Source organism: Physeter macrocephalus, chromosome 7, assembly GCF_002837175.3.
Source record: "Physeter macrocephalus isolate SW-GA chromosome 7, ASM283717v5, whole genome shotgun sequence".
NCBI classification, from domain to species: domain Eukaryota; kingdom Metazoa; phylum Chordata; class Mammalia; order Artiodactyla; family Physeteridae; genus Physeter; species Physeter macrocephalus.
The window spans coordinates 19396245-19409111 of NC_041220.1; the positions used below are offsets into that span (position 1 = coordinate 19396245).

At 40.1% G+C, this 12867-nt stretch overlaps 2 protein-coding genes across 2 annotated transcripts in view; one reads left to right on the top strand and one right to left on the bottom strand.

The window, feature by feature from the left end:
* The window catches only part of LOC102992927 (all-trans-retinol dehydrogenase [NAD(+)] ADH4-like), a 53417-nt gene extending 46327 nt beyond the window's left edge, over positions 1 to 7090 (bottom strand). Inside the window, 4 exon segments of the mRNA XM_024126671.1 lie at positions 2373 to 2517; position 3857; positions 4848 to 4948; positions 7073 to 7090. Coding sequence (XP_023982439.1) covers positions 2373 to 2517; position 3857; positions 4848 to 4948; positions 7073 to 7090 — 265 coding nt within the window.
* The window catches only part of C7H4orf17 (chromosome 7 C4orf17 homolog), a 304067-nt gene that overhangs the window by 68541 nt on the left and 222659 nt on the right, over positions 1 to 12867 (top strand).

The following is a 12867-nucleotide window of genomic DNA, read 5'->3' on the forward strand; positions in this document are numbered from 1 at the left end:
CCTGGGAGGACCCCACGTGCCGCGGAGCGGCTGGGCCCGTGAGCCACGGCCGCTGAGCCTGCGCGTCCGGAGCCTGTGCTCCGCACCGGGAGAGGCCGCAGCAGAGGGAGGCCCGCATACCACAAAAAAAAAAAAAAAAAAAAAAAAAAAAAAAAAAGTAACACATACATACGGTAAAAATTTAAACTGCACAAGCGAAAACCGACATCTTAGTCTCCAGTCTTCTTTACCCCACCCTAGAGACAATTATTCTTGTCAATATCTTTCAGAAATATCTTTCAGAGCTATAACCCCTTTAAAAATACAAAGGCTGCATATTGTTTACCCTGTCGTAGGCCTTGCTTTTTTACTTAACAATAGATTCTGGAGATTTCTCATTTTAGTACATGTAGCATTCTATCATTTTGTTTAATAGTTACATAGTATTCTGTTGTATAAATATATCATAATTTATTTAATCAGTCCCCTGGACACGGATAGACATTTAGGTTGTTTCCTGTTTTTATGATTTTTTTTCTCCCTGACATGAAAAACAACAATGCAATGAATATTTTGGGCACACATGGGCTGTGTTAGGCAGAATTTCTAAACTGGCTCCCCAAAGATGTCGTATCCTAGTCTTCAGAAACTGAATATGTCAAGTTATCATGCCTGTGAATACGTTACATGGAAAGAAGAGGGGCTTTGCAGATGTAATTAAGGTTACTAATCAATTAACATTAAAATAGGAGATTATCTTGGATTATTTAGGTGGACCAAAAGTTCATGAAAGGAGTCCTTGAAAGGAGACAAGAGGAAAGCAGATGAGAAAGATATAGTGATTCAAAGGACTGGAAGGATTTGATGTGTCACTGCTGCTTTGAAGCTGGAAGAGGGTGAAGGAGCCCCATGAGAAGGAATGTGAGCAGCTTCAAGGAGCTAAGGGCAGCAGCCCCAGCTGACAGCCCATCAGCTGAGGTTGAGAACTCCAGTCCTACAACCTCAAGGGTCGTAAGCCCTATATATTATCATACTTTTAAGTCTTTGCTAATCTCTTAGGTAAACGGTGTTTTTCCACTATATTTTTGAAAAATTTTATTTTATTGAAGCATAGTTGATTTACAATGTTGTGTTAATTTCTACTGTATAGCAAAGTGATTTGTTCACACACACACACACACACAGACACACATATATACATTCTTTCTCATATTCTTTTCCACTATGGTTTATCACAGGATATTGAATATAGTTTGGTGTGCTATATAATAGGACCTTGTTGTTTATCCATTCTATATATAATAGTTTGCATCTGCTAATCCCAAACTCCCAATCCATCCCTACCCCACTTATTTATTTAACATTTGAGGGTTTGAGGTTGGGCATCTTCTCACATGCTTAAAAGCATTTGTGTGTGTGTGTATATATCTGTATCTATCTCTCTATATATTTCCCTCCAAACTAGATATGTATTTTCTTTGCCAATTTTTGTAAATTGCTTTTAAATTGCTTTTAAAGAATTCTTTATATAGTGAGGAAATTTGCCTATTGTCATACTGTTTTGTTGATGGGGGGGATATTTTTTATATATGGAATCTTAAAAAACTTTTCAAATTTATATGTTATTTTATATCTTATGGATTTTTGTATTGGTAAAAATTGCCTTCTCTGAATTTTAAAAAACTTTTCAAATTTATCTATATGTTATTTTACGTCTTACGGATTTTTGTATTGGTTAAAATTTCCTTTCCTTCACCTTTCCTTCCTTGCCTTCCATTCCTACAATGTTCTCTTATGGTACTTTAAGCACTTTTGTGATTTCACTTTCCACATTTAATTCTTGGATTCATATAGCATTTTTTTGTGTGTGTGTATAAAGAATGCAATAGCAACTCAACTTACCTTTTTTCCCCAGAAAACTATCCAGTTGTTTCAACATCATATATTGAATAATCAATGTTTCCCCCTCAAATTTGAAAGGTAAACCTAATCCTATAGTACATTCCTGTATATATTTGGTCCAGTTCTGGACTCCTTCCCTATTTGGTTCCACTAATGTGTTCAACTGTTTATCATATGCTTCATTTAAATAATTGTTCAGCAGTTTCCCTTGGTTGACATTTTTTTGGGGAGATTTTTGTCTCGTTTGCACTTTCAGGTTCAGTTTCAGTGCATTCTATTTTTTGTTCTTATTAATATCAAATATAAATGCAAAGAATACATTTAGTATTTTTGTGTAACTTATAAATAATTATCTCTCCTTTTGTAAGAAATGGGAAACATTTTACCTTTTATTTCACTTAATCTTAACATATTTAAGGGATGCTTTTTTTAATTTCCTGAGGTGGGTTCTAAGTTGCTGCTATTTCCTAACTGCAGGTGCCAATTCATACCTGTTTTCACTGTGCTCACTCCTTCTCCCATGCTCTCGACTCTTCCAGCCCCTTCATGGCCCACCATGATAGGATAATGATGGTGGTGAAGGGTTTTATCCTTCAGCATTTTCATCTCTGTACCACAGAGCCCCGTGGCCACGATCTGTATGGGAGGCAAAAGTAATATAGTTTTCTCTGTCTCAGATAAACGTGTTCTAGAATTGTTAATGTTTTAAACCTTTTTGCTAATTTGATATGCTGCATTAATATTAATGCATTCATTTCTTACTTTTAATTCAGACAAGGGTCAGTAATTTGTTTAAAGCAATGCAGTGTTTTTCATTAGCTACTTTTGGAATCAAAATGATGGTTTTAAAACTTACTGGAGAGGGCGGACGGGTTCAGAAGAGACGGTTGTAAAGACATCAAAGGTCTCACTTTGTGCTTCATTGGAGCTTGTGGGTGGGAGTGTGGAGGAGAAGGACCAATTATAGAAATGAAGGAATTGGAACCCTGGAAGGAAAAGGATAATGTCTCCTATTATAATTGAGGCCTTAATTTATTTCACATTAGGGCTTTATAGTTGTGTTATTGGTACAAGTCATAGTCCCATTTTTTGTTGTAAATCAGCCAGATAGTTGAAAGTGGAGACTCTCAAAGCAGTGGTTAAGAAAGAGTTCAAAGCTGGAATCCTGGCTCTGTCCCCACCCCTCCTTCCTAGCTGTGTGACCTGGGGGTAAATTATCCTTCCAAGTCTCAGTTTCTTCATCTCTAGAATGGGCACGGGTTCGGCACACACGTGCACACACACACATACAAAACTAAGTCAAGAATTGAAATCTATTGAAATTTGCCCATGTAGAAGGGGGATTATTGGAAGAATACCATAAAATTGCTTGTAACGTTATTGTAGGAAGTACAGTCAGACCTAATGGATCTAGAAATCCATCAAGCATCTCTCTACTTTGATTCATTGTGTGCATAGCTGCATTTTCTCACTACTCTTTGCAGACAGGCTTTCTCTTGTTCGTCATGATCACATGGTTAAAATGGCCACCAGCCCTGAGCCCCTCCTGCCTCTCCGGTTTCCACCATCCCCTGCCTTGCTCAGTCTCTCTGTATCTTGTTCAGACGCACGGATGAGAGATTCAGATTTGTAGCTTATCAGATAGTGGTTGGAGATGTCTTTGAGTTAGTGTCCAAATGTCATCGTATGATTTGTGAGTCTGTGGGTGGAGAGTGGATGGGGATAGCCAAATGGACTTCTGTGCACTCAGCAGGGGGTAGAGACCAGAGGAGACTCTCTGAAGAGAGGGCATGGATTTTACAGGCAAGGGAACTGTGCAAGAAAATGACTCTCTGTAATCCATTAACAAACAGTACTTATTCATCATTGTTAAAATTAAATAATGGCAATTTAAAAAACCTGAACAAGAAGTCAGGTGAACTACCTTCTGGGCTGGTAGCCTCTTTTTAGCATCACCTGGGGGAGATTTAAAAACTCTCATGACCAGACTGCACTCCACACCAATTAAATCACAAATTCAAAATGTCTGAGGATGGGACTCAGTTATCAGCATTTTTCAAAGCTCCCGGGTGATTCCAAATGTATAAGCAAGGTTGAGAAAAACTGTTGAAGTCTGTGTTCTTACTTAGCCGTTTGAACAGTCACTGTACCTTACTGGATTTCAATCTTCCCATCTGTAAAATAACAGGTATCCCTAAGTCCCTTCCAGCTCTAACCTGAATTCCAGGGATTCAGACTTGATTTATCTATAATCAAACAAACTTTCATACAACATACAGTCAACCTTCCTTATCCGTGGGTTCTGCATGCACGGATTCAACCAGCAAGGGATTGAAATTATTTTTAAAAATTCCAGAAAGTCCCCAAAAGCAAAACTTGAATTTGCTGCATGCTGGCAACTATTTACATGTCATTTACATTGTATTTACAACAATTTACGTAGCATTTATCTTGTATTAGCTATTTTAAGTAACCTAGAGATGATTTAAAGTATACGGGAGAATGTGTGTAGGTTATATGCAAATACCACAGCATTTTATATAAGGGACTTGAGCATCCTAGGATTTTGATATGGAGTGGGAGTGGTCTTGGTACCAATCCCCTGCAGATACAGAGGGAGGACTGTATTTCAAGATAACTTAAATATCATGAGGAATATAATAAAGAAAGTTGAAAGTACAGATTAAAATATGGTTTGTGGGTAGAAACGTCTTTTAATTAGTAAATAGTAATAGTTATAAATAGGTATCCTTTGGGTATGTAGCCTATGCCATACCTCCCTAAACTTTTCTCTGGCTAGATTTAAAGACAGATGGAAATTTTTAATAAAAAAGAAATAGGAGAGTGTATAGTTTTCTTTTTGAATTGAACATTGTGAAAATAATGTATAACTTACAGTGAACAGCTCTGAATTTTGGTGTGGAAATGTTGTGGATTTTTTTTTTTTTTTTTACCTTTATGCAAACTTTATGTGAACTTCCTTTGCCTTTGATGGAGCCACTTCTACCTTCTCAATGGAAAATGGTCCACCAGGCTTCCAGAGTATGGCTGCTCTGCACCTGATAACCTGGGAAAAAGAAGATGGGGCAGAAAAGGAAACTCCTTAGGCTTGGGAGTTGGAGAAATCCTGCATTAATGATTATTTGAAGGTTGAATCCAATTCTTCTGCAGTCAAGCCAAAAAAAAAAAAATAATAAGACCATCGCTTAAATATACACTGAATGTAGCCTCTTGAACCTCAATTCAACTTTTCTTGTACTATCAGTCTCTGTATTCAAATTAGTCTTGCAATTCTAACTATATTTACATAATGTTACACAACCAAGAGGATAGATGTCATACTTTTGATCTTACCATGAATGAAGTTGTCCAGTGTCAGGGTAGAAATGACTTTGCAGTGTAGGAGTTTTTTTGTGATATTAGGTATGGGAGAGAATCAGTTTTGGGGTGGAGGCAGGGATGGAGACCATCTAGTTGTGTCAATTCATCAAATGGTGGTGGTCACTGGCAGATTGAGATTGACAAGGTTGTTGGTGGTAAGGTAGTTCTTAGGGGTTCTGATTTCAGCCCACCACTGTTCTCATTATAAATTCTCTTCTTATGTGGTCTCACCTATTTTTATAGATTCAGCTACTACCTTTATGTAGATGACGTTCACAATCTGTATCTATGGATAGACTTGTCCCTAAGCTTTAGATTCTATTCCTCAGCTACTTGAATGTCCTACAGGTACCTCAAACTCCACATGGTAAAACATATACACACCATTATTTCTTTCTTCTGCCACCCCTGTCCCCCTGCCCAGTGGTGGACCTAACAGGCAATCTGTTCTTTACTCTTTACTTTATTCTCTGTTTCAGTGAGTGGCCATGTAACCTACTCACTCATCCAAGAAAGAAACCTGGGAAGTAGCCTTAATTTTTCTCTTTCCCTCAGTCTCCACAGTCTAAGAGTTTCTGTGATCTGTCCCTTCTCCATTCCTGCTGCTACTGTGTGGTCCAGTCCTCATTACCTTCCATCTGGCTTGGGCTCATCACCTTCAAGTCCATCTTCTATAGAATTGCTATCTCAACTATAATTCTGATCATGCTCTTTCCTCTCTAAAAATGATATTGCCACCAATTGTTTGTCAGAATCTGTCGACATGGTCTACAAGGCTCTCCATGATCTTCTTCCTGTCAGTCTCTCCAACCTTATTTCTGGTCACTTCCAGGCACAAAAAATATTCTGGAGATTCTCCTCATGTTGTTTAATCTGCCTGTACGATTGTCTCCTCCTTTATCTGGTGAATTCTTAAATCTGTAAGTTTCCTCTTAGACATCACCTTCTCTGTGAAGCCAGGCCAAGTTAGGAGCACTTTCTCTCTCTTTTTAAAATTATTCTTGCACACTCTTATAATTACTGTGTGCCTCTGTGAGATCCTTGAAGGAGGGGGTATATCTTTGACTCTGGAAAGTTTGATATAGGGTTTGATATATTGCCTATTAAAGGACTGAAAAAACTGAGGAAAGGCAAAGCACATAAAGGGAATAAAAGAAAAGGGGAAGGAGAAGGAGAGGTATTAAGATTAAGACTGGGGCTTCCCTGGTGGCACAGTGGTTGAGAATCTGCCTGCCAATTCAGGGGACACGGGTTCGAGCCCTGGTCTGGGAAGATCCCACATGCCGCGGAGCAACTAGGCCCATGAGCCACAACTACTGAGCCTGCGCGTCTGGAGCCTGTGCTCCGCAACAAGAGAAGCCGCGATAGTGAGAGGCCCGCGCACCGCGATGAAGAGTGGCCACCGCTTGCCGCAACTAGAGAAAGCCCTTGCACAGAAACGAAGACCCAACTTTTTTTTTTTTTTTTTTTTTTTGTGGTATGCGGGCCTCCCTCTGCTGTGGCCTCTCCCGTTGCGGAGCACAGGCTCCGGACGCGCAGGCCCAGCGGCCATGGCTCACGGGCCCAGCCGCTCCGCGGCATGTGGGATCTTCCCAGACCGGGGTGCGAACCCGGTTCCCCTGCATCGGCAGGCGGACGCGCAACCACTGCGCCACCAGGGAAGCCCCCCCTCAACATCTTCTTAAAAAAAAAATTAAGACTGTCTCCCACTTTAGGAGTATAGAAACTAGTTGGGCAATGAGGTGTTGGTAAATAGACAAGCGCACAGATTGACACAATTATGATATTACATAAAGAAGACTATACTTACTTTCCCTGTAGTACTCATGCTGACTTTCTCCATGTTCTTCTGGCCACAGATTGAATATATTGAGAAAGGGAGATTCTGGTTACAACTTTGAAAGTCCAAGAGAGTAGACATCACTGTTTGATCAAGAGGCTGGGTCCTGAGCTTTGTGTATAATCAGGAAATTAACACACCCGATACTTGGAAGCTCAGATTTTCCTGTTCCTTGAGGGAGGTTCCTAAGTATGATATGAAATAGACTTAGCTCAGTGAAAATGCACAAAAGGTGAATTTGTGAAAACTTTTTTTTCTTCTCTCAATCATGAAGTTCCCCTCTAAGTATCCACTCTCTTGAATTTTAAATTTGGTCTTTTAAATGTCCAAGTTTAAAATTTCTCATAGCGTGTATAGAATTGTGTCTATGTTGTTTTTCAAATGCAGATATGATCTCTGTAACTCTAAACTTGAGTAATCCATTTGATTTTCCAAGCATGTGTCCCATTTTTGAGGAATTCGGATGTTACTAGACAGTTTTATCTAGTAGTTTCGCGTGAGCTCCTCACCTCTTGGTATGCTGAGCTGGTCACTCAGAGAAATTGAAACCAATTTCTGTAAGAAGTCTAACAATCAGGATTTGGATTTGAGCAAATCTCTGTATGTGGATTAAGAGAGTCTTGACCAGGACCCTGATGAACATGGGGACAAGGAAATACATTCCCAGTGAAAGGCAACACCAGTGGGAAAGTTTTAGCTAGAGGGGAAGAGAAGATTAAGTGCTCTTTCTGTGTCATGATATGAGCATATGATTTTTCTTCCTTAGCCTGTTGGATTATGGTGCATTATATCGACTAATTTTTAAATGTTGAACCAGCTTTACATACCTGGAACACATTCTACTTGGTGTACTAGTTTTCTTTCTTTGCACTGTCTCTTCCTGATTTTGGTTTCATAGTAATACTAATTTCATAAAATTATTTCCTCCTCTTCTGTTTTCTGTGAGGGATTGTGTAGAATTGGTGTTAATTCTTTAAATGTTTGGGTTAATTCTTCAGTGAAACCATCTGGGTCTACAGATTTCTGTTTTGGGATGTTTAAAATTTTAAATTGTGAATTCAGTTACCTTCATATTTGTGGGGCTATGTAAGTGATCTATTTCGTATTTGGTGAGTTGTGGTAGTTTTCAGTTTTTGAGCAATTACTCCATTTAATCTAAGTTGTCAAATTTATGTGTGTAGAGTTGTTAATAGTATTCTCTTATTACTCTTTTGATGTTTGCAGTGTCAGTAGTCATATACTCTGTATTATTCCTGCTTATTGGTAATTTGTATGTTCTTTCTGTTTTTCTTTGTCAGTCTTGCCAGAGGTTTGTTAATTTTATTGATCTTTTCAAAGAACTAGCTCTGTTTCATTGATTTTTCTCTATTTTTTACTTTTCAATTTTGCTGATTTTTGCTATTAACTTATTTTGTTCTTCCTGTTTGTTTTTAGTTTATTTTGCTCTTTTATTTCTGAGGTCATGAAGCGTGAATGTGGATTATTGATTTGCAGTTTTTCCTCTTTTTTAATGTAAGCATTTGGTGCCATATATCAGATTCAGTGCAGCTTTAGCTGTGTCACACAAATTTTGGTATGTTTTTCATTTTCATTCAGTTATATGTATTTTAAAAACTTCCCCTTGAATCTTCTTCTTTGACCTACAGATTATTTAGAAATGTGTTTTTTAGCTTCCAAGTGCTTAGAGATTTACCTTTTATTTCTGTTATTGATGTTTATGATTTCTGTTATTGATTTCTAGTTCAATTCCATAGTGATGAGATAACAAACTGTATGATTTCAATTCTTTTACCTTTGTTGAGATTTGTTTAATGGCCCAGGATATGCTCTATCTTGGAATATGTTTCATGGGCACTTGAAATGAATGTGTATTCTGCTGCTTTTGGGTGGAATGTTCAATAAATGTCTCTTAGGTTCGATTAATTGATGGTGTTATAAGTTCTTCTATACCTTTGCCTTCTTTCTAATTTGTCTATCAATTTTTCAGACAGGGATTTTGAAGTCTTGAACTAAAATTGTTCATTTGTCTACTTTTCCTTTCAGTTCTCTCAGCTTTTGACTCACAAATTTGTAGCTCTGGGTGCATACACGTTTAGGATTGCTGTTTCCTCTTGGTGGATTGCCCTTTTATCATTATATAATATTCTACTCTGCCTCTGATAATTTTATTTTCTCTGAAGTCCACTTTATCTGATATTAATATAGTCACTCTTACTTTATTTTGATTAATGTTTGCATGATATATATTCTTTACCTCTTTCCTTTCAACCTGCCTATATATAAAGTGACTTTCTTATAGACAGTGTACATTTGAGTCATGTTTTTAAATCTACTCTGCCAATTTCTGTCTTTTTAAAAAACAACTTTATTGAGATATAATTGACTTAATATACAATTCACCCATTTAAATCATACAATTCAGTTTTTTTGTAGATTCACAGATATGTGCAACTATCACCACGATCAATTCTGAAATACTTTCATCACCTCAGTAAGAAACCCATACCTCTCTATTCCTTTCTCATCAACGCCCCCCACCCCAAACCACCACCCTGGCCCAGTGCAACCATTCATCTACTTTTTGTCTGTATAGATTTACCTATTCTGGATGTTTTTACTGAATGGAATCATATGATATGTGGTCTTTTATGACTGACTTCTTTCACTTAGCAGTATGTCCTCAAGGTCCATCCATGTTGTGGCATGTATCAATAATTCATTCCTTTTTATGGCCAAAAAATATTCCATTGTATTAATATAGTACATTATCTATTCATCAGTTAATGCTTACTTGGGTTGTTTACAATTTTTGACTATTATGAATAATGCTGCTATAATCATTCATGCATGTTTTTGTGTGGACATATGTTTTTATTTCTCTTGGGTGTATACTTAGAAATAAATTGCTGGGTTATATGGTAGAACTCTATGTTTAATTCTTTGAGGAACTGCCAGACTGTTTTCCAGAGTGGTTGCACCCTTTTACATTCCCACCGGCAGTGTATGACGATTATGATTTCTCCACATCCTTGTCAACATCTGATATTATCCGATTTTTAAAATTATAGCCGTGCTAGTAGGTACAAAGTGGTATCTCACTGTGATTTTTTTTTTTTTTTTTTTTTTTTTTTTTTTTTTTTTTGTGGTATTGGGGCCTCCCTCTGCTGTGGCCTCTCCCGCACGGGCCCAGCCGCTCCGCGGCACGCGGGATCCTCCCAGACCGGGGCGCGAACCCGGTTCCCCTGCATCGGCAGGCGGACGCGCAACCACTGCGCCACCAGGGAAGCCCTCATTGTGATTTTGATTTGAATTTCTCTGACGTCTAATGATGTCGACCATCTTTTCATGTACTTACTGGAAGATATACTTACTGTATATCTTCTTTGGAAAAATGTCTATTCAGATTATTTGCCTGTTTTCAATTAAGCTCTTTGTCTTTTTTATTAAGTTATAAGAATTCTTTACTCTAGATACACATATCTCTTATCAAATATATGCTTTGAAAATATTATCTACCATTCTGTGGGTTGTCTTTTCATTTTCTCGGTAATGTCCTTAGAAGCACAAAAATTTTTTATTTTGATGAAGTCCAACTTATTTATTTCCTCCTCTTCTTCTTCCCCTCCCCTTCTTCTTCTTCTTGTGTTGTATCTAAGCAACCACTGCCTACTCCAATGTTACAAAGATTTACACTGATCAATTTTTTCTAAGTTTTATAGTTTTAGTGTTTACATTTAGGTCTTTGATCCATTTTGAGTTAATTTGTATATGATGTGAGGTGAAGATCCAACATTTTCTTTCGTGTGAGGATATCCATTTGTCCTAGCACCATTTGTTGAAAAGATATTCTTTCTCTATTGGATGTCTTGGTACACTTGTCAACTGACAACTGCATGGGCCTGGCAAGTGCTGCGGAAGGGTCTGCAGTGGCTGCAAGAGCTATTGGGGTTCTCAGCGGTACCTCTAGGTCCAATGGCTAGGGACCAAGGCAGGCAATGGTGGTGTCTGTGCAGCGGCTCAGCTGTGGGAAGAAGCTGCAAGTGTCTGTGTAGTGGCAGGGGCTGGTTGCAGACACACATGCAGCGGCAAGGGCCATTGCTAGTAGCAAAGGCTGGGGCCAGCTGTGGGTGCACCTACAGCTCTGGGGGCCCTGGCTGTTGGGAAGAACTCCTGTGGTATAGGGTCTTGCCATGGGCATGTGTGTAGCAGTGGAGGCTGGTGACAGAAGTCAGGCTGGTGGGATGCAGTTGTACAGGTAGACTGGCTAGCTGTAAGTGAGCACAGCGGTGCAGCCCAGTGACAGGAATCAGTCAGGTCGGGGCTGACAAGCAGCTATGGCGCCCTTGTGGTTGGTGTACACTCCTGTGGCTGCAGGGTCTTGCAACTGGCACATGGCAGTGGACAGGCTTGGGCCAGTGGAGTGCAGGTGCGAAGCTGGAGGGGCTCATTGCAGGTAGGCCCAGCAGTGCAGGCTAGTGACTGGAGATAGGGCGGGCGAAATCAAGACCCACAGCAGCTGTGGGGCCGCATTCGCAAGGCTGCAGGGTTTTGCGTGGGTATGCACTTGGCAGTGGAGGCTGGAAGCATGCAGATCCACAGCTGGAGGCGCTAGCCCTGAGCATGTGCACAGCGGTGGGGCTCAGCCACAGGGGTCCAGGCTGGAGTCTTTGCACTTGTACGGAGGCTGGGGCTGGCTGCCTGTGCAATCCCAGGCTCTGGCAGGCAGGAAGGACAAGGAGCAGGGAGGGACTCAGGCTGCTGAGTGAAATCTGGGGTGAAAACTGGTGAAATCTGCAGGGGGTCCATGGTAGCTATGCAGGGGAAGGGGAGGGGGAGACTGACTCATTACTGTCCGGGGTGGGGGGTGGAATTCAGGTTCCCCACTAGCTATCATCACCTCCTGAGGCGGAGACTGCTCCTTATACTTCTGGACAGAGGTGAGAATTCCAACTCTCCGTTCAACTTCCACTGACACCTCCCCAGTTGGAAAGGATAGCAGTGCCTTGTTACTGCTATCACATGGCCCCTGTGACACAATGGGGAGTGAGTGTGTGTGTGTGCGTGTGTGTGTGTGTAAGGGTAGCCTAATGATTGCTGGGTGGTGGTGAAAGTTCTGACTCTTCACCAGGGCTCCTCTGACACCACCTCAGGAAGGAGGGGAGGGCTACCTCATTATTGCTGGGTGGGCATGGAAGTCTATCTAGGCTTCCCACCCACACTGTGGGGTGGGTGCTCATTACTGCCAGGTGGGGTTGAAATTCCCAGAGCCTTCCTTTGCCTTCTCTGACAGCACCCTGGTGGGTGGGGCTACAGTTCTTTCTGTTGTGATTGGTGGTAGTAGAGCAGCTATTATCTAAATGTTTTCTGTTTAACTCGGCTGCCCCTTTTCTAACTCTGTGGTTAGAGAGAGCAGGCTTTTGCTGGGGCCTTATTTTTTTGTCTGTGCCTGTTGGTGTTCTGAGGTTTCTGGCTTCTTCAGCTCCAAGTCTGAGATATATGAGGCATACAGAAAACCCAGGTAACTCACACCCATAACTTCCTTGGGTCTCCAGGTCTCTAGCCTTCTGCCTTCTTCTCTCCACCTTTCAGAAAGCAAACAAACAAACAAATTAAAAGCCCCCCAAACCCCACACAATATAAGAAATAATTATAAAAATATCAGCAAACAAAATAGTGTAGATGCATTATATGTGGAATCTTAAAAAAATGATACAAATGAACTTATATACAAAAGAGAAATAGACCCACAGACATAGAAAACAAAC